General features: G+C 35.9%; 2 protein-coding genes across 5 annotated transcripts in view; both read left to right on the forward strand.

Annotated features, from left to right (window-relative positions):
* gjc2 (gap junction protein gamma 2) overlaps positions 1 to 12,959 on the forward strand; it is a 63,712-nt gene extending 50,753 nt beyond the window's left edge. For 2 of the 4 annotated variants that reach the window (XM_088643053.1, XM_088643055.1), the window contains one exon: positions 7,052 to 12,959. In XM_088643053.1, the coding sequence (XP_088499179.1) occupies positions 7,072 to 8,322 (1,251 nt within the window). In that variant the 5' untranslated portion in view covers positions 7,052 to 7,071 and the 3' untranslated portion in view covers positions 8,323 to 12,959. Of the gene's footprint in view, positions 1 to 1,041; positions 1,087 to 4,483; positions 4,585 to 7,051 lie in introns of those variants that run through there. The other 2 variants (XM_088643056.1, XM_088643054.1) reach the window with 2 other exon arrangements.
* A 6,386-nt stretch (positions 12,960 to 19,345) lies between these two features.
* On the forward strand, positions 19,346 to 21,560 carry iba57 (iron-sulfur cluster assembly factor IBA57). The gene is made up of 3 exons (XM_088643057.1): positions 19,346 to 19,844; positions 20,433 to 20,785; positions 20,937 to 21,560. The coding sequence occupies exons 1-3, from the start codon at positions 19,492 to 19,494 to the stop codon at positions 21,329 to 21,331; spliced, it is 1,101 nt and encodes a 366-aa protein (XP_088499183.1). The 5' UTR covers positions 19,346 to 19,491; the 3' UTR covers positions 21,332 to 21,560.
* Positions 21,561 to 22,826: the final 1,266 nt, after the last annotated feature.

Consider the following 22,826-nt stretch of genomic DNA (forward strand, 5'->3'; position numbering starts at 1 on the left):
GTCTATCATTAATGCCTGATATCTAACGGTAAAGCCACATGCTCTTGAAACAAACTTTGCTTGATTTTGGGTGGATCTAAGGATAAGAGAAAACTTGTTAATTATTTAAAATATATGCATACATTTTTTAGTTTAAGAATTTGGACCTTGAAAATTCAAATGAAAAATTATTAAAAGTTCATACGGAATTAGAGCCAGCATTTTACAAAAGCAATACTGCCATTTTGTTTCACATACAGTACATCTGTTACAAATACAAATGAATTTATATAACATAAGGGGTGTAACCCCGGCGTCCTGGCCAAATTTCCCATTGGCCTTAACCAATCATGGCCTCCTAATAATCCCCATCTATGAATTGGCTTCATTACTCTCTGCTCTCCTCCCCACTAATAGCTGATGTGTGGTGAGCGTTCTGGCGCACTATGGCTGCCGTCGCATCATCCAGGTGGATGCTGCACATTGGTGGTGGTGGAGGGGAGACCCCATTACCTGTAAAGCGCTTTGAGTGGAGTGTCCAGAAAAGCGCTATATAGGTGTAAGCAATTATTATTATTATTATAAGCTTCAGGTAATGATGCCCCCTCAGAGCACAGCCTGGGCCTTAAAGGCCTGAAATTATCACTTTGTATCTACTGTATGCTGTTAGCAGAATTGTCCATCTTGTGGCACACAGTTGTTTGAGAACGAACCGGATTTGTTTATTTGAGTTTTCTCAGAGCTTGTGAATCTGTAGTGTAATCTGAAAGATAGTTCTGCACTGTTTCACTTGTATGTCGGATGCCATAAGTTTGCCATAGCCAATGTATTGTAGTGCTTGCAGTGTGAAAAAAAAATCGATGGCCTAACAGTACAGATCTACAAAAGAATGCATATGTTTAACAAGGTTAATAACTAAGGGCATAGTTGATATAGAGTTGATGACAACAAATAGGAGTGTTAGAAAAAGAAAATAAAAAAATCCTGCATCAGTTAGCAGCTACTATTTGGATTAGTATTGTGATGCACACCTACTTTTCACCTTTCAGATCGATTTATGCTCATCTTTATTGAAATTGCCTGAAGGTAACAGAATGAAGATGTGAGGTAATGAACTGTGCTTACTGTGGCTTCAGAAGTTTTCTCAGTGCCATTTCTATTTGCCTATTTGTATATTAAATACTATTACAATACAGTTGATTGTTGTTAATAATATTTACTTATTTACATGATTATTTAACCATTTTAGCTATTAAATTGAAGTTGTCTTTGAAGTCCTGTGAACAAAAAACTTATTACAGAGAATATGTTTTATTTACAAAAACAAATATTTATTTACATGAGTGCAAGATATCTTTCAATTAAATGTACGATAATGCACCTTTTACAATAACTTTCTAAGATGGTACTGAAGACCTAGGTTTGAAAACCACAGCTATTTGAATCTTGCCCTCAGTGGTCATTACCTATAAATCCTGAGTGCAGTATTGTTAGGTAAGAGAATATGAGGTGAAGAAGAACTTTCTCTGTACATATGTAATTTTGTACAAATTTACCAAGAAAGTTATGAAAAAACAATTAATCTCTGTGATTAATGTGAAATTAGTATATATACAATAAAACATTAGAAATTTAATCCCTCTCTTTGATAAAGGAATGATCCATTACGTTGTCCATCATACCCTTTAAATCATTTGAAAATTTGTCTAAAACAAAAAGGTTACTCCGTCATCTTATTTATAGTGCCTTCTATTTACTGCAACACTGAAGGTTAATCTAATGTTTTATTTTTCAGTACTTGTTAGAGGATTTGCTTAATGGAGGATTTTACCTAGTCTATGAATAACAATTGACAAATAGTATTCATCACATGTAATATCTTTGTTTCACGTGTCAAAATTCTACAAATTATCAACGTTCTGGTCTTTAATGAAAATGTTATTTATTCTGCATTAGAAATGGCTTAATGCTATCAGCTTAGAACATTTTTTGTCAATGGATGGATAGACTAGACCCATTTTTTTTACTTGTTTTGTCCTGCTTTGCATTCCTTCAATTCCCAACTTGTCTAGACTGAGATTTGTATGGAACTAATGAAGAGTGTCTTTCTCTATTGGTATTGATGCCTGGTAAAGCTCCAGCACATTCCTGCATTCAATAAACACATGCAGTCTTCATGCCAACGGAGTAACAGTAAATACAAAGTATGGATTACTTTTCTGAAACAGGGCAAATCTTGCTATTTTTTTTATAAAGGATCCTTTTTTAACTCTTTTTCAGTAATGTTGTAAAAAAGTAGGCCATTCTAACATATATCAAGAAAATAATCTCACAGAAATTTTTTGGAAAAAGGAAGAATACTGTAAATATTATACAGACTGGATGGCCAAAAATCAGGCATTACTTTGTGTTTCCATTTAAAATTGTTATTATGCTGTCATTATCATTTTAAACATTTAAAGACTATAAATGTTTTAGTTATGTTGAATATGTGCCATTTAAAACTTTATAACATGGTTTTAATCATTCCTAGCTCAAAAAAATGTACTTGTCTTACATTCTACATTACATATGTAAGGCTATGAATGTGTTATGAACATATAATTTTAATATATAAAATAGTGGGTGCAAGTGAAAAGTCCTGGGTTTAGAATAGCCAATAAGGCCTAGGCAAATCTTTGGCCAATGCAAAGAAATTAATACTCCAAAACCACTCCAACACTGGGAAAACATTACTGCCAGACTGATAGAACAGTTTAATCAAATCCAGGACCCTGGACCTGCCAGACATCAATCTGGCAGCAAACCACACCACCACTCATGTCCCTGTAACATCTACAAAAGAATATTGTACAACGTTTTGGTTATCATTGTACAAACAGTTGCTGACCTGCAGTATAAAGAATGCAAAGAAGAACCACCAGAACAAGCCCTCATCTTGAAGATGTGATACACAAAGAAGCATTATATTCTGGTTTGTGCAACAATGAAAGAGCTTAAACTGCATGCAATTCTAATTGAATTAATTTGCCTTGAGCTGTAATATTAGAACCCAAATACACAAAGCGTGTATCACCTCAAAGTACTATCAGGCAGGAAAAGGAATGTGAAGTACTACCCATTTCACTATGTATTCTTTTAATTAAGATCTGCTACCTTGCTGTTTTCATGTGGTTCATGTCAAATTCTACCAATAATATTGTACTGACACATACAGTACTAAGGCCTTTTAAAACCAAAACTGTCCATTAAGGATATAAGAACATAAGAAAAGTTATAAAGAAGTGCCAATTAGGGTGCTGTGGGAAATTTATTCAGTTTTCTCATTTAAGTGTTTATTAAAAGAAGCCTTGTTCCTTCTAGTGGAAACATGTTATCCCGAACTGAACTCCCAGTTATAGTGGTCATTTTGGTTAGATTGACTTGATCTGCACCAGAGTCTGAGAGACTTACTTTTTAAAGAACTATTAGAAATATAATTATTGTACTTGTTTAAAAAAATTCTAACTCACCTAAAGAAGAACAACAGAAACAATGATTTATTGGTGTTCCTTAGTTTAAAATGTCACATATAAAGACTAGATTATTTTAGCCTTTTTTGTGTGGTATACAGCATATACAGTACAGTATATAAACTATTATTGTAGTCACACTGTGTTTCCATAACAGTAAGTTTCATTAAAATTGCATGTCCTGTAAACTAAAAAAATATTTTAATAACCTGAATATGAGAAAGGTGTATTACTAAATAACAAATGCGCACAATGTGTAACTGGTACATCTGTTGTGGCATTCATGCCATACATACTAGTAAATGATAAATGTTTTTTTTTATGATTTATGAATGGTGTAGGACAGTGTTATCATTCATTTGTAACTGAAGTGCACTATACAACAAAATATGACTTCTTGGTGGATGAGTGTAATGATCACAAACAACAAATGTCAAATGTGATACACGTAGGCTTGTTTTATAAGCGTCAAAAAGTAAAGTTAAGACATTTAAAACTTTTCTATGTAAATGTACTAAACTTGTTTTTTTGGTAAATCTTCGCACTCTACCTTTTTGTTGTTAAGCACAATCATGTCATTCTCTAGTCATTGAAACGTAGAGGGTACTGTTGGTTGTTTATGAAGAACGATCCACTTCAAAGCCACCAAGATACATGTCTTATGTGGTCTAGAGAGTGTGAGCATGTCTTTTTGGGGATCCAGTCATCCCCACTGCCTCTAGTGTCCACTCACTGCCTACAATAATGGGACATTTGTTGTGTCATTCTTTGAGTTTGGAAAAACTGGCTTTATTATTTTAATTGAATTTATGAATACCTCTTCCACAAATAATATACATTTTATTTAAATTACATACAAAGAACCTGTTGACACAAAAATCAAATCAGATGCAGGATGATGGAATTTCAAAGACAGCTTTGTTGTAGCATAAAATCAAGTCATAAAGTCATGTCTGGACAAGACATTTCAGATGTAAAGAATTGGCAGACACTTGCAAAGGTGGAGACCAAAAGGTATTTTAGTAGGCGGAACTTCCTAAATTTAAATTCCATCACTTGAGTTTGTAATCTCTTCTCTTTGGAAACAACTGTGGTAAGCTCTGTATTTATCTTTTAAATGTGTCAGCTTTCCTTATTAAGGATTGTGTATAGTCACTGTTCTGTAGTTATTGTTCTAAAATGTTCAGTCAAAGCCATTATTTAGATTTTTTTTTAATTGAAAGTTTAAGACTTAATTCAACTTGGAAACACTCTTCTGTACATCATTATTTTAATTAATGTGTCCATCTAGAAACTTCCCAGCTTTTTAAAGTAGGGAATAAGTTAAAAATGTAAATGGAAATAGGGGCACTTTCGAGGAGCTGAAACAACCGTTCAGTTGTTTCAGTTGTAAAATTTGGGAGCTTGAGTCTGTATAAAATTCAGGGGATTAAAGATTTGAAAATGTTTAGATTCTCCTTCAGTTTCTGATGACTTCTTTTACTTTTGTGCTATGGATGTGTTGCTTTGTTTCTCATCACTTGTCATTTTTATTTCTACTATATATATTTTACTTTCAGTGACATTCTAAAGCTTGAAAGTATCCACTTTTATTTCAAATATTTATTCCATGTAGCACATGTGGTAATTTTGTGCAAACCTTTGTTTGTTGATTTTTATGGCACAGTTGTTTTAAAATTTGTAAGATACTGCTTTTAACCATATACTGTACAGTATATTGTATTTCAATTTTATCTAAAAGTGTGCTTTGAAAGCTAGCATGCCAGTTAGGTATAAGGGAGCTGACAAGATCTAGAGTCACTGCACTATTTTCTTCTAAAGCAAAAGACAATGCTAATGTAGATTAGTAATACAATTAGAAATAACCTTTTAAATGTAAGCAAATACAATATGGATGCATTTAGTGAGGGAAATTAATATTTAAATGTCTATGTAGAAAACAAAAAGGTATGTTACATGTAAAGAAAATGAAAAGAACAAAGTTACAGTAATTACCCTGTAACTGGGAGTTCTTGGAAGATCTACAGTATCTGCCAATTGAAAATATATGACTATGCTATATAATTGTAATCTTAAAGGCCTAATTAACTTAAATAGGTGTAGTCTTTCTCTTAATTGCCACAATCACTCCAATACACAATAAAACCCGAGTCAGATCACATCTTCAGCTCATGGTAATTGCAAAACACTTATAGAGGGACCTGTAACAGAATTAATTTAAAACATCACACAGATTTCTCTGTTCTATTGATTAGAAAACAGCTTGGCAAAGACTCACACCAAGTAAATACTATAATTTGTCTTTTAAATTATGCTTACGTTCAATTAATCACTTCATTTTCTAATTGGAAAAGAACAATACATCATATATACAGCATATATCATATAGTAATACATACGTATCACAAATCTAATGATACATTAGATTTAATGGAATCCTTTTTCATACCTTCTCACTCACAACAGCCATATTATTTACTCTAAAAACGAAAATAGTTTTTAGAGTAATATCTGGAGCCTACCCTGGCAAGCAACAAGCACAGAGCAGGGTACACTCTGGATGGGATGCCAGTCTATCACAGGGCACACACAGACACATTTACACCAGGGCCAGTTCTCTCAAGAGCTAATTACAGTACCAGTATGTATTTGAACTGTGGGAGGAAACTGGAGCACCTGGAGGAAACCCACACGAACAGGGGGAGGACATACATACTCCACAAACCGCTGTACCACAGTGCCGCATACATAGATTTTCACTAAGCCTTAGTAAACAAGAATTTATATTGAAGTATATATGAATTATAAATGAGGTTTTTAAATTTTAGATAGGCCTTTTAAATACAACATTGCAAGCAGTAAGTCACTGTCTAATGCAAGGTCTACCACATTTAGCTAACTTAACTGACACACGTATGTCATGTATTGTAATTCAGTGTTCACTAAGGAAAGGGTATTGTTGCCCTTTATGTTTCTAATTAGCCATTTACTGTATTTACTTAACTATAATCTTACCAGCAGCTCTGAAATCTTCTGTGGCAACAAACCCAAGCAAGTGTCTGTTTCTCATTTGCTGTATTTGCAAGAAAAGATTATTTAAAAAGAACAGCACTACCCTTTGAAGAAAAAGTATGCACAATGCAAAATTAAATAAAAAATGTCTTTAAACTGGATGTGTGTAGTACCACTGTATGTCATGGATTACACAGTTGATCTTACAAAAGTGTGAGATAGTCAATTGAATTTGAATTTAAATTGTGATCAGTCATTTTATGATTTTGTGTGCTTTATTAATACATAAATTGCAAAAGAACTGTGCTCACAAGTTGCTATTAGTGTTAAACTCCATGTAGAAGCCTTTTGTATGTAAAACAACTATTGCAAAAATAAATAAATGTAGCATGAATGCTGTCAGTATTGTCACAGAATTTTGGAGAATTTTTAAATACCATCCACACACCACTCTGCTTTTAATAATTTGAGTCCTTTAGATTTCTTTCAAAAAAATATCAGTCATTGCTAATTTTATGATCTTGCTTTTCTGATTTGTTATTTTCTAGATTTTTGTTGAACAGCCCTTATGACCAACATGAGCTGGAGCTTTCTCACCCGTCTTCTGGAAGAAATCCACAACCACTCCACCTTCGTGGGGAAAGTGTGGCTGACCGTGCTTATCATTTTTCGCATTGTGCTCACGGCAGTAGGAGGGGAGTCCATCTACTCAGACGAACAAGCTAAGTTCACATGCAACACCAAGCAGCCCGGCTGCGACAACGTCTGTTATGATGCTTTTGCTCCTCTCTCCCACGTCAGGTTCTGGGTCTTCCAAATCATAATGATCTCCACCCCTTCCATAATGTACCTAGGCTATGCCATTCACAAAATTGCCCGCAGTTCTGAAGAGGAGAGGAGGAAGTTTAAGAAGTTCCGGAAGAAGCCCCATGCCATCAAATGGAGAGCAACTCATACTCTCGAAGAAGTCTTGGAGGAGGAAGAAGAGGAGCCCATGATCTATGAGGAAACCCTGGACGTCCATGAGATCAAGCCAGAGCACAAGCCACCAACCAGAGAGCAGCAGAAGCATGATGGCCGCCGTAGAATAATGCAAGAAGGGTTGATGAAAATCTATGTGTTACAGCTTCTGGCAAGAGCAATTTTTGAGGTAGGCTTTCTGGCTGGCCAGTACCTCCTGTATGGTTTTAGGGTCAGTCCTTCATATATTTGTTCCAAGAATCCATGTCCTTACAAAGTGGACTGCTTTGTGTCCCGACCCACAGAAAAGACCATCTTCCTTCTCATCATGTATGTGGTTAGCTGCCTCTGTCTGTTCTTAAACGTGTGTGAGATGTTCCATCTAGGTATTGGCACCATCCGAGACATCATCCACAACAGGAGGAACAAGGACAAGCGCCCATCCTACAGCTGCCCATATCCCAGGAACATCCCTGCCTCTCCACCAGGATACAATTTAGTGGTGAAGTCAGAAAAACCAAACAAGATGCCCAATAGTCTAATCACACATGAGCAGAACTTGGCAAATGTGGCACAGGAGCAGCAGTGCACTAGCCCAGATGAAAACATACCCTCAGACCTGGCTAGCCTTCATAGGCACTTAAGGGTGGCACAAGAGCAGCTGGATATGGCCTTTCAGACCTACAACAGCAAGAGTAACCCTCAGCCCTCCAGGACAAGCAGCCCTGCTTCAGGAGGGACTGTAATGGAACAAAACAGGGTTAATACAGCTCATGAAAAACAAGGGGCCCGGCCCAAATCTAGCATTGAGAAAGCAGGGTCTATTATTAAAGATGGAAAGACTTCAGTATGGATTTAGAAATTATTTAAACGTCCTTCTGACATTTTTTTGGTTTTCAGATGGTCTAATTTTTTTAAAGAGGTAACAGCACTGTTTCAAGGGTTGCTTACAGCTGCTTTATGACATTAATTACCATGAAAAAATGTTTGTGTGGGTCCCTGGAAAGGTCTGTAAATAAACTTTGCTGAAGAGAGTTTCGAGAATGTGCCTGATCTGGTACAAAGACATAAGAGATGTGTTTTTTGCATTTGTTGCAAACTGAAAAGTGTTGAAAAGAACAGCTGCTTAAATGGTGGAAATAGAGTTAATTTAAAATCAGATTTTTAAGGTTCATACTCACTCACTGCATACTCAGTCACATAGATGAATATGACAGCTTTTATACATTTACACTGCAGTAACAGAAATGAATAATAGCTTAGCTCAGAAGGTAAGAAACTTTCTGGATACAATGTATCCAGTTTGTTAAAGTTTAATAAATATGATTTTCTTTCTACGTAACCTAATTGAACTGAATAGAAAATAGGCTTAAATAATATAAGAGAAAACAACTGACATCCAGATAAAGCAACAAAGAGAATTGAGAGGATTATGTTGATAAAGTCTCTATAGCTTCATCCGTTCTATTTTTTTCCTTCAACCTATGTGTTTCAAAATTCCAAAAGATGCAGTACAATTTTTCAGTGGAAAATTGGCACGCGTATAAACGGAAAATGGTTGATGTTCTGTTTAAGAATCCATGCCAAAATTTACCTTACAAGACAAGATGTGCAAAGTACCATAATTTTTTATTCCCACTGAAATAACAGTGCTGCATCTCCTGTAAGCCTCAAAGGTATTATTTATTATTATACAGCAAGCATGGCTTAGACAGCAAGCCCTCCCTAACACAGATGTTTTATTAGAGTTAGTATATTCCTCCCTTGTGATCAGTAACTTAGCTTACCTGTCATTATCCTAGGCAGCTAATAACAAACCTAGTGTCAGAGCCTCTGGCTTATGTTAGGGCAGCATGGTGGTGCAGTGATTACCATTGCTGCCCTGCAGTGCTGGGGCCCTGGGTTCAGTTCCTGGGGTGCTATCTGTGTGGAGTTTGTATGTTCCCGCTTTGTTTGTGTGGGTTTCCTCTGGGTACACTGGTTTCCTCCCTCAATCCAAAGACCTACTGGTAGGTTAATTGGTTTCTGTGAAAATTGTCCCTGCTGTGGTTTGTGTGTTTGTATTTGTGTGTGCCCTGCAATGGACTGGTATCCTGTCCAGAGTGTGCCCTGCCTTGTGCTTGTTGTTGCCAGAATATGATCTGGGTCCCCCGTGACACTGAATTGAATAAATATCTTAAAATGCCAATCAGAAAAAAACAATCCAATTTGTAATCAGAATTTCTAGACTGATTAAAAAGTATTTGTTTTAGACATTTTGTATGGCTCTCCCATATTACTGTATGACAAACTGTTTTATATGTGGTAAAGGAAGGTAAATTGCTGTGTAAAAAATGATCATGGAAATTAGTAGACATTAATTTGAATTTAAATTCTAATGAATACATGAAAAGCAGGAATACAATTGCAAGTATGATAGTGCTCCAGTCAAATCAGTAAGTCAAAGACAAATTCTTAACATTACATTTTCATGTTTTTTGTTTGATCATTTGCCTTAAGGCTCATTTGATAGTATTTTCACTTTTACATACAACACATTTCAGTGTAATTTATAGAGTTTTAAGACAACAGATTATTAATTTCGCAGAGGCACTGAGGCTCTGAGAACCAAGTTAGCACCAGTGTTGACATACGTACTCCCTGTGAACAAGTATAACCTTTTGATCTGCAGTATGGCAGTGTTGCACTGACAGATCACCTTGTACTTATCCTGGCATTACCCTGTTTATCTCAATAATTGCACAAATGGAAACTGTTACAAGTGGACACAGGGACTTAGAAATGCAATCAGTTTGATCAAACAGTCCCTACATTAAAAACACTGGTACTCTATCGCATGTGTTAAGAAATATCGCAGAAATTTATCAAAATTCAACAATTGGCTGTATTTGTCACATACAGATTATGGCAGTAGTTTCTATAAGGAATATTTGTACTTTTTTTTGAATCAGCACAATATTGGGTACTACAGATTTGAAATAGATTACCTGCTTTCATATACACCCAAAACAGTTTTTATTCTAAAATAGTATATGTTAAGTTTGGTTAGAACATTGTACACAATACAAGTCTTTCAGGAATGCTTTTGGAGGCAGAAGTGTTCAGAATGAGCAATGGGGATGATTAATTTGCCTTGTGCATCAATATATTGACAAAGTGTGCCTTAAACATCAGCAAATACAGTATGTTTCTCTTTTGTATTTTCACTTCAATGTGTATTTAAACGTTTTGAGAGACGGATGCAATTTCTTTGCCTATACAGTAAATAAAACCTAAATGGCAATGTTTTAAAAATCTTGATTCTCAAACAGAAATTCAAATAAGGACATTTTTATTTTGAAAGTGCTAAATTTCAACTTCAAAGGAAATTAAAATCACTTTACCTTGAAATTAAGATACTTTAACTTCACAAAACTTAATGATTAAAACTTAATGAAAAAAATACTTTCTTTCTCAACAATAATAACTTTCTTTGAGCAATAATAGAATTGCATCTTTCTTTTTGGTTTTCAATTTTGTGTAAGAAAATCATTAATAGAATTCCATTTGCCCAACAGACTGTAAACCTTTAAATGTATAAATAACTACAGGGATAAACATGTATGTAGAAGGTATGTACAGTGCATATGTGGTAAAAACATATTAATGTATGTGTATAAGGAATAATATTTTGGGCATTAAAAAGCTCTGTTTCATTAAAATATCTTTTACAATGTCATTCATATCAAAATAATGTAAATTATTTCATCTTTGGAGCTTTGGAGCTACTAAATGAAGAGATTCAATTTAAAGTGAACATTTGCAATTTCATGATATATGTAATTGATATGTCCATGTGTAATTTTCTACTACATAATTTGCACTATGGAGGTATGTGTGGGAATGGGCTGTGAAATAGCACAAATTAATTATTAAAGTAAGTGCTTCAACTTCCACAGCTGCTCCTGGCAGACTGCAGTTAGGCTGATTGTGCTTTTCTTTTGTGTTGTCTCACATTGTGCCAGGCTTCTACAGATTCATGTGTTACAAATATGAGAAAACACATGGCCACCTTCTCTCTCTGCAGCATCTTGTATTAGTATGAAGGAAGAAGGAGTCCTGACCTTTGAAACCTCTCTTCAATATATTTTCAGAGACGGAGTCCTTCTCACTACTTCATCTAGATAGCTCCGCTGTTTGGCTTCTGTCCCACAATTGTACGTTACTGTTACTAATTCAACACTTTTTGTCAGTGTTTTTACTAGTAAACAAAAAGTACTGAAGTGTCAGAAACTAAATAAATTAATGGAAAATCAAATAACAAGCATGCTTAAGAGTACAGTCAGTTTAAGATTAATAAGAAAGCATACCAAACATGAAAATGCACAAAACCAGGCATATGAGTTACTGGTCTACAAGATAAATACTGGAGATTAATAGTGTTTAAGTGTTTAGAGAGAACAGAAATGGAATGCATATATTAAATAAAGTGTTGTATCTCATTGTATATGCACTGCAATAACCACAACTACTTTGGTTGGCTGAATATCACATTTACAACTTCTATTCCCACTGTATAGTTCAGTACAATTACAATTATAGTGCTCCTACTAACCTGTAATATATAGCTGTCATATGGTAAGTAAGTCCCAGAATCTTTGGAAAATTTCCATCAACAAATAACAGTAAAAGAATATAAATGGAAAATATCTTTATGCACATCTCCTTTTGCCACACTGATCCTGCCAACACTAGAATGAGGCCCCAAACAACTCATATTTACTGCATGTAATCAGTTTAAGCACAGCAATTGTAGCTCCCAGGCTACTAACAAAATTAAGATCAATTCATGAATTGGGAAGGATGTTTCACATCAGACAAGCCATTAATTTTATCTGTTACTTTGTCACATTCCTAGTATGATCAATACATTCTGTTTAAACCAATAGAGTATCTGATTGTCTAGTTCTGTGGTTACATGAAAATGGGAGTTGCAGAGTTGCTCTGTTCATAAAAGAAAAAAAGCCGCAGTAGACTATGGTATTTTGAATGGATTAGATGAATCTGTTTTCCATTAATTTGTGGCATCTGTCCCAGAAACTGCTTACTTTAATGTGAGACAGTTCAACCAACCTGTACAGTGACAAACTCCTCCATTCTAGTGGCTAAATTATCTCCTTTGAAGCAAAGCAGATCTGCCACACAAAACCTAAAAATCCTAACGCTACCTACAGGAAGAACATTAAGGCAATAATCTCCTTCCAGACCTTCGAACTTTAATGGATGTTAAAAAAAGTTAAAGCTATTTCTTCTTTTTTCCTCAGGAAAAATATGTAGTTTGAAGTTAAACTTGTTAGAATTAGTAAAAAGGATGAATAAAAAGAAAAAAAAGTGTGGTTGGTTTTGAATTTAAAATAAAGGAACTTTGTTTCTTTGTATTTCATTTGTAGACTTCAGTATCTAAGTATTTTTATTTTTGTGACTACAGTTTCAAAATAAAAAGATCTTACTAATGAATTGCTATATTCATTGAACATCAGACATTTGGATGTTGTAAATAGATGGAACTAGGGAGGTTTCAAAGGTTACATTCCTTTATACAGTATGTGCATTTAATTGTCTTGCCTATCTTTTGGTGTAAGTATTTGGGTTTGCCTGTAAATATACAAATACCTTTTACAATAGCATTCATAAAGGGAAACAATAAGAAAAGTGTTAATAATAAGGTAGCTGTCAGTTAGCAAATCTAAGAACTAGTAAAATTACTGTATAACTGCCATTGTTGAATTTAGTGTTTGTCTCTGGAAATACTTGAATTAACAACACAATAACATAAAACCTTGCATGGGGTTTGAAGAAGCCATTTGTTATAGCTGTTGTGTTCAATATAAAATTTATATTTTAGATTTTTTTAGGTACACAATGTCACAATTGTGACAATGCAGGCCCTGTTGTAAAATGAAGAATAATGTGTAAATAAGAATTTTATTTTATTTTTATACCTCAGTATAAAGGAAGATGTTAAAGTCTGTATGTCTTTTTTGTTTAGCTGTTTATTTGCTCTCAAATTTCATGGCAGAATCTGCCTTTAAATAAAGTGCTAAAAGTTATTAAAAAAGTGTTTTAAGATAATCACTGTTCAAATACACTGTTAAATATCTCACAACCTGTGCTCTGTTCCCTAGTATGTGATGAGGAAAATACACAGTTTAATGTTTTCCAGATATCTACACTATATACAGTTTGTTATCCCCAGCCAATCCAGAGTCTCTACAGTAACCAGTCAAAACAGCTCCTGGTGCCGCGAGAAATCGTTCAGGATCTCTGTCCCAGCCACCTGCCCCCACTTAACGGGTAATTATCTCATTAGCTCCAGGTAACTTACTGTAAACTCTGATCTGCCCATGGTTAGGTGTTCTGTTGTTGGGGTTCCTACTGAAAATTATTCTGCCTGATTCACCCTGTCTGCTCAATCCTAGCACAGAACTGTTCTGTCAACCTGATGCCTGTTTGCCCCCTATTCACTGCTCCTGCTCAGCAATCTACCAGACCAGCAGCATCATGCAGCTTTCCAGTGCAAGTAGGGTCCTAACCTGAGAGAAGAGGGTGCACGAGACACACAAGCACATTCAGACAATTTAGAGATAGCAAGCGAGTTAACCAGCATGCCTTTGGAAGGCCAACAGTGATAACCACCATACCATACAAGCCAATCTGGCTTTTTACCTTATAAATTACAAATAAATTGGCAAAAATGTGGGACAGAAAATATCTATTTTTCCACCTCTCTTCTGACCTTTGCCATTTCTGACATTGTCTGCACACAAAAGTAATACATTTGTGTTTATATACTGTAGCTCACTTCCACTATACATATTAAGCCAGTGTCTTCCAACAGATTTCTGACATTCTTCAAAATCATCATGTTATTGTTAATTTATTTGGCTAATGTGTTTACCTAAACATTTGTACTCGTTTATACAGTTGGATATTTTACTCAAAAAAAATATTTCTGAGTGAATTACTATCAATCTGATATTCTATTTGGTAAAAATAAGAAAAATACATTATTTATTGTACAATCATCTTATTTTGTCTATGTAAAATATATATACTGATGGAAAAAAGAAACGCAACATTTTCTGGAATGAGAATACTATAGTTATAGTTTATGTACTTTCACAAAAAGTTGTCAATTTGTTTTAAGCCCTCTGACCAGCAATACTTGTACAATTCAAATCTTAGGTCACTGCAAGAAGGTCACACTTAGTCAGTTTTCTGTGCATTCCCTAATGCCTCGAATTATGAGTGAGAGGGTCATTAGCATGCTGCAGACAGGCATGTCAGATGCCAGTGTTGCCAGACACTATGGAGTAAGCCGCTCCACTATGTCCCGACTGCAGAGAAGGTTTCAGCAGACCAGCAGGACAGATGACTGCCCAAGATGACCACACCAGAGCAGGACCGACACATCAGACTGCTCCACCTGAGAGATCGTATCAGATCTGCCACCTGTACTGCTGCTGAAACTGCCAGCAGACACAATGTTCGCATCAGTGACAGGACAGTGAGGCTCCATGCTGCTGGCCTTAGAGCAAGGCGACCTGTCAGAGGCCCTCTGCTCACACCTCCTAGACATCACACCCGACTCGTCAGCAGTGGCATCAGGTCCTCTTCACAGATGAGTCACTTTTCAGCCTGTTTCACGCAGACGGGAGGGCCAAAGTGTGGAGGAGGAGGTGTTGCATTTCTTTTTTCCATCAGTATATATACATGTTCAAAGAAGATTAATTGTCCCAATTTTAAACTGCTCAAACCATTCTGTAGCATTCCTGGATGTTAAGCAGGTTAACCATGGAAAAGCATGTTTAATATAAAATATAGCAAAAGAGAAATGACAGCATTATTTTGCATTTGTAGCCTCCCATGACATAGTTCAAAGCAAAACACAAATCAAGGTGAAAATGAAAACAGTAATGGTTGAATCATATTTTATATGTTAATAATCCAATTGCATCAGCCATGTAAATATCGGAAGCCCTGGATATGTAACATAAACACTAGATCTCAAATATTTTTACCAACAGAAATAGCAAAAGTATTGATTTTAAAAGCCCCCCTTGGGGACATGTAATAGCCATGGTATATTCGAAGTCTGACTAATTTCTGGACAGCAGTGTTACAATTTTGTAACCTGATCACCTCTGTAAATACATATGGCCTGGTCAGTGTTAGGATGGGAGTTCTCTAACAAAAGCTAAGTTGATGCTTTGCGTGCTGTTGGTGCATTGGTACATCGCTCTCCTCTTCTCTCAGGACCAAACCAGTGTCCCATGATACTAACCAGGGACACTATTGCATGAGGTACTGTTCTTCTGAAGGGATTTGCAACCAAGTTCCTGACTAATTAGTCCCTTAAAAATCCACAGCACTGTCTGTAAAGGTAGTGGTTCTACCACACTCTTGGCTTGAACAATTTAAATTAACTATATTTCCACCTGAATTCACCTGTTGAAATAGTTTCTCACTTCTCTACTTGATCTGTGCACGGGGGAATGGCACTAGGTCATATTAGTATGTACAGTATATGAATAATCCTTCAATGTTAAAAATGCTATATAAATGCAATTTCATATTATTCACAAAAATATTTTTATTTGTTTCCTTCAATGTAAATAAATTGCACACGCAAAAAAGAGAACGTTTTAGAAGAGGATTATATTAATGGACTGGTAGAGCTTTAGAGCAGATGTTTGCTTGAACACAGGGTGCCATGAGCTATAAAAATGGACAGGATTAAACAATTAAAAACTGCTTTTGATTCCAAGATTCATTGAAAGCCCTGATCCTTCTTTTCTGCATTGTTTAAAATGATTTATATTAATGAAGCTGCTTGAAATTAGTTTAAAAGAAAATCATTTGGAAAGTTGGAGAATACAGTAAGTGGTTCATGTCATGTTCTTAAAGGCATGCAAATGCTTACTGACACTTTGCCTCTGGCTTTTGCTATCCCAAGGTTCAAGAAAAATCTGTGTATTTCAGGACAACCTGTTCCTCTGGGATATCTTTAATTACTAACAGATCAATTGTCACAAATTGCTCTGCCCTTCCACAACAAGACCCATATTTCAGCCATTCTTTAGCAATATTGCAGTTTCCTCTGCAGCCATGCCATGTCTTGTTCTTTCTCTTTTCATATTTTTATGGGTTTTTTTTCTTCAACATTTCTTATTCACACACATATTCATAAACCTTTTTACTTGCAAAGATATTATAAGGAACGTGGACATTGTATTTGAAAATACACTGTGAATACACTTCATACAGTATATACTTCACAGTTGCCATTTCTCACACTGAATCCGTGCCTTAAAAGAAAAAGTTAGTGTCAATCAGAAGACTGAAGTGGCTCTCGGGGACGATAACTTAAGCTCACTGGTGCTGATCACAGAGGTCACTGGCGAGTGCAAAACTAAAAAACACCTAACCAAAATTTCCACTCACCGCAAGCAAGATATGGGGGATTCCAATCACACTCAGCTAATAACACAGCTCAGACTTAAACCAGAATTGTCTGGGAGATTTCTCTCAACCTGTGCTCTTTCATTTCAACCTCCTTCTCTTTCACCGTTTAATCAATTTCTTGTTTGGCGAAATATTGAGAAACGTTTAAAACACAAACCTTTTTTAGTCAAAGATTTATAAAGTACAGACACCACAAATTACAGAACCATAAAAATGTTAAAAAAACAAGAAAATTACTTAAGAATGTAATAGCCTTCAATTAGTGTTGCAATATAGAAAGAGTCAATTGATGAGGAAACTAGATGCCAAGCTTTCTTCTGTTCATCAGGTGTTCTCATTCAATGTGTTATAAGGATGAAGCAAATACCATGCATTACAGTCAGCTAGTTAAGTCAGCTAGGTTATGAATCAAAGCTGCACTGTTTTTTTTTCTAATTAGATTTGAAACAGTGGAAGGGTATCTGTTTTGTGCCTTAGTTGCTATGTTATGATTTATTATACAACCTCCCGAATAACTGACTTATTTTAAGAATGTGTGAAGATTTGTACTACAATTGTTGTTATAATTCTCTACAACATTGTGTTTAATAGATTACTCCAGTAGTTGGAAAGAACCAATTCTGGTCTAAGTTGCTAAGCCCTAGGCTATGGACTGGATTATTGAAAAATACTCTTTGTATGTCTCAAGTAATCAAAAATGGAATACAAGGTAAAAAGTACCACACCTAATTAATGAAGATCTTTAAAAGCACAATGAAGCTCGTAACAGACATTTGGTGAGGACAAAACGACAATATTTGAAAATCATCTCTCTAGAGTTTAAATACAAAGACATCAGACCTTCCTTTCTAGCATTCTTTCCTGAAATGTTCTTCCACCACCTTTGCCTGATTTAAGGGAATCCATCTGCCTCATCATCATGGCCAGACTGTCATTTCTCAATTCATCTAGCCTAAGAGATGGATTAAAAATGATCACAAAAATCAGAATTAATTACAGTACAATTGCAGCACATAACAAATTAATGACATCTCCTGGAATGGTCTGTAACACATTTTTTTGGTTGTAATGAAAAGCATAGGCAGCACAGAGGTGCAGTGATTAGCATTGCTGCCTTGTAGCATTGGTTTCATTTATGGACATTGGGTGCTATCTGCTAGTAGTTTGTATGTTCGCGCTTTGTTTGTGTTGGTTTCCTCTGGGGTCTCCAGTTTACTCCGACAGTCCAAAGACATACTAATTGGCATCTGAAAAAAATGCCACTGGTCTGATTGTGTTTGTCTATGTGTGTCTGTGATGGACTGACATCCCGTTCAATATATCCTGCTTGCCGGGTTAGACTCCGGCACCCCCCATGACCCTGTACTGGACAGAGCAGTTAGAAATCTGATCTGTATACAAAAGAACCTGCCACTTCTCTCACATAAGGGCAAACCATTTTATGACTGTATTTGAAGTGACAAAAGGTGATGTGAGGCTTGACAGGCAGCAGCTGAACATCAGAATCCTGCTGTAAGAGACAGTGCCCTTATTTCCACATTGAAGTACACCTCACACCATCATGTTCAGATCACAGGTCATAGAAAGCATCCAAACCCAGTGGCTCATTCTAAATATCTTGGCCTGAAAGCATGACTGCTGTATTAATCTGTCATCAATTAAGGTTCATTTAACAAAAAATAGCATAGTTGTAATGATAAATAGGGCCTTCATAATGCCCAAAAATTGAAAAGGTGAGGCCGTGAATGGATATTCATATAATAAATAGTAGTTAGGAATAGTGTATCATTTAAAATAGATTTATGTCACAGGTGCACAGATCCAACCATAAAAATAAAATGGCTACAATTAAGCAATGATCCAAGAACATTCAGACATATTTCATACAGCATATTCATGGACATTAAATATGGTTTTCCGTGACATTTTTCATAATTTATTCGTATGTTCTTCTCAGTTTAAGTCACTGCTACTACTAGTAATTCAAGTATACACATTAATTGTTCATATCAACAGCAGAACTGAAATGTTTTATTTTAGTAATCACACACCTAATGCATTTTAACCATGAGTAAATTTAAAGGATATTTTATTTTTTAAAGAAATGTCTGATTTGGTATTTTTTATATACCAAAGAGTGAATAAAATGCCCACTGTTGTCTGGGTCATTAGTTCTTGTTATTGTTTCATTGAAAATTGTCTTCAAACATAAAAACTATTTTTATATAAACAGACAAGTGAGAGAATTACAATTCATAGCTTTTTTAATGTCCACTTTCTCGCAGCCTTTACACTTTTAGACCACTAGATGGAAATATAGCAGAAAGAGCCAAGGCTTTAAAAACAGCAAACGAGGAGACATGTCTCATTCTGCGGCTTTTTCATAGCACGCAAAGACTTCTGGGATTTAAAATGGCTTCAGTTTTGAAAAGTTAGTTATGGAAGATTCTCCTTGGAGAAAAGAAAACTTGGTTTTCTTAAACGCTGATTTTTATCTGTTGTCTTAGCACCTTAAAATATAATAATGTATAACTCTTGTGTGTTTCATGGCATCGTTGGGACGGCGGTGTATAGAACTGTGTTCAGGTTGAACTCCACTCATGCAATGACAGGCAGAGCCCGGTCCTGCAAAATCATTAAAGATGCTAAGAGAAATTGCAGGCAATTGCATGACAAAGCAGGATCGAGCAAGTTTATCCTGTACAACCTGACCCACAGGACTTTGTTGAAACTTCAAGGAAAGGACACCAGAATTTTTCTACAGGGTCTTATTACCAATGACATCGAACGCCTGGCGGTTAAAGGAGAGCAGAGAGCTCTCTACGCACACATGCTGAACGTTCAAGGGAGGACGCTGTTTGATGTCATTATATACAGGTATAATGTACCTTGGGTTTTCAATTTAGTAACGTTTCTCACGCTGGCCTTTATTAAGGTTGTCGTTGGACAGTATCGTGACAGATTTAGTCAGTGTGCATATTTTTGCAGTAAGTAACGCATACCGTTAAAGGTTGAGTTTAGCTGTCAAAGGCAGTTATATATGGGAGTAATACAGTTTGGAGGAGGAGAGAAACATGCTATTTATCGAAGCAAAGTGAAATATTATCTCGACATTAAAAGCCAATTGAGTTCCCTTTAGTATATTTTGCAGTGAACAGTATAATTGTAGCAACGAGGCAAAATTGTATTTTAAACATCATGTAAATTGTGGGCGTGTGGGTTATTGCGCATCCAACTTAAGTTAAATGTGTGCTGCTGAAAGCTACAGTTGGGCTGTGCACTAGAGATTAGTGAGTTTAGTCCTGTCTTCTAAGATAACGTTGGCAGCAAAGGAGAACGAGCAAATGCAAACCTTTACAGTACTTATTTCATTCATTATCTTTATGTGTTACATTTGTTAAAGTTATTTCATAGTTTTGACTTGGTTTAAATCGTCTCACCCCCTACCTCCTTTTTTAATTGAAGCTTGACAAATAACGAAGAGGGTGAATGCAGCGTACTCTTGGAATGTGACAGCACAGTGACAGACTCCCTTCAAAGACACCTGAAGGTCTATAAAATCCGTCGGAAGGTAACTGTTGCACCCTGTTCAGACCTGTCGCTGTGGGCAGTAATGCCTCAGGGAGGAGAGGAGGACAGCAAGACTGCTGACCTGGAGCTCACGTGTTCAACTAGCGTGCGGGTGTGGGAAGCAGACCCTCGTGTGGCAGTGATGGGCTGGAGGCTGGTTGTGGACAAGCAAGTGAATCCTCAGGAACTCATACCACAGAGCCAGCAGGGGGACATTGATGACTACCATAGATACCGATACACAATTGGTAAGGACAGAACTGTTGTGATAATGAGTAGTCTAATGTAAAATGAGTATGGTATTTGCTGCAGGTTTTCAGCTAATATGTAGGAAATTGGTGTCTTCTCATGGTGAGCTACTGCCTTCTCCTCACCTGTGTGTGTGCTGCTTCTTTTCAGGGCTCTCTGAGGGTGTGGAGGACCTTCCTCTGGGGGTGGCTCTCCCCCTGGAGTCCAACCTGGTCTACATGAATGGGGTCAGTTTCACCAAAGGCTGTTACATTGGTCAGGAGCTGACAGCCAGGACTCACCACACTGGCGTCATCCGCAAGCGCCTGATGCCTGTGCGTCTGTCTGGCCCTGTCCAGGAGCCCGATAAGGACATCTGTACTGCGTCAGGGAAGTCAGCGGGGAAATACCGTGCCGGCTTAGGATCCCTGGGTCTGGGGCTGATCCGCCTTGCTCATGCTAACGAACAGCTTATCCTCCAGTCCTCAGAGGGTGTCAGACTCACGTTGAAGGCTTCTGTACCTAACTGGTGGCCAAAGGACCAAAAAAGTATTAATGAATCGTAAAGGAAATTCTTAACAATGTAGGCGCAACACTCAGGATGGGCTCAAAACTTTGCAAATGCTTGTGATAATGACAGTAAAGTAATGGTATTAACTAATATGTGTTAAACTATGTACATATTATCTATCTCTTTGTATAGATAACACTGGTGTTTGTTTCTTGGAGTCTGTATGAGTTTGAATCTGATTCTTTTGCAAATTGAACCACATAAATAAACTTTAGTTAAATTAACTATATTCTCTAGTGAAGTGCTATATTGAGACCATTAACTGGCTAAGCTTATCATCACAAGTTTGTCATCACAGGCTCTGAAGTACTGTGTTGATATGCAGTGCATTTTCTTTCTGTTCTGTAGGTGATATCTCTTCTTTTCTGCTGTTTATATTTTACACCGAGAAAATGCTACCCAAATGGTATGTTTTCCTTCCTTTAAGTATTTATGTACAGTATGTACTTTTAAGAAGTATTAAAATATAGTGCAAAATTATGTTTTATTGCTATTCATAATAGTATAATTTACAATTAAAATGGGATATTCACGTAGTAAGTTAAAAATAAAAATAATTCTCAGAATAAATGGAAGCAAGAAGATAAATGTATTTTATTTAGCTAAATTGTGTAATCTTGTTTCTACTATTCAATACTACGGTATATTTTCTTTCCATGTTTTGCAGAGCTGTTCTGTACTGGATTGTAAAACTCCGCAGGGATTATAGGGTTCCAGTACAATAGCTCTGAATTGCTATCATTTCTTTGGCAATATAGTTTCAGAACACAATTGTAAAACAGGCTACTTTAGAGTGAATATATTTATATAAAAATCTGCAAACCTTAGGTGCTTCCAGTAAATTCACACTTAATTGGGATGGCAAAGTGTTTCACTAGTAAGTCACAAGCATAAAATCAGCTCTTCAGTCAACTAAACAATAAACTAAAAATAAGATCAAATAACAGCGACCAACATCATTTTTTACTGTGCAAAGCAAAATCATATGGTCTCTCCTGAACTGAGGTTATAAAGAGAACACTTTTTTTTCTTGCTACAGTGGTATTCTAAGGTGGATAGATATACTACAGTCATATGAACTGTAGAAACAATACAAGTGTAAGTAAGACTAAATGCCAGTAGAAATCATAAATACACTGGAGTACCATTGGTAAATTTTGATACAATTTTAGTCCTACTCTTTTAAAACAGAGAAGTATTTATTATTATTTCTGTATTTTTTGTAGTTTTAATGTGGGATTTGCTGACCAGTTAATAATTCACGTGAAAAAAAAAACAGTGTTAAAATAATCTTGTTTTTGACCTGTATTTATAAGACAATTACATAAGTTTAAATTAGTTGACTAATCTAAACTAAAATTATTTAATAATAATTAATTATAATAATTGCTTACACTTATATAGCACTTTTCTGGACACTCCACTCAAAGCACTTTACAGGTAATGGGGACTCCCCTCCACCACCACCAGCATTCACCTGGATGATGCAA

The sequence above is a fragment of the Lepisosteus platostomus genome, chromosome 8 (assembly GCF_059453375.1).
Source record: "Lepisosteus platostomus isolate fLepPlt1 chromosome 8, fLepPlt1.hap1, whole genome shotgun sequence".
NCBI lineage: Eukaryota > Metazoa > Chordata > Actinopteri > Semionotiformes > Lepisosteidae > Lepisosteus > Lepisosteus platostomus.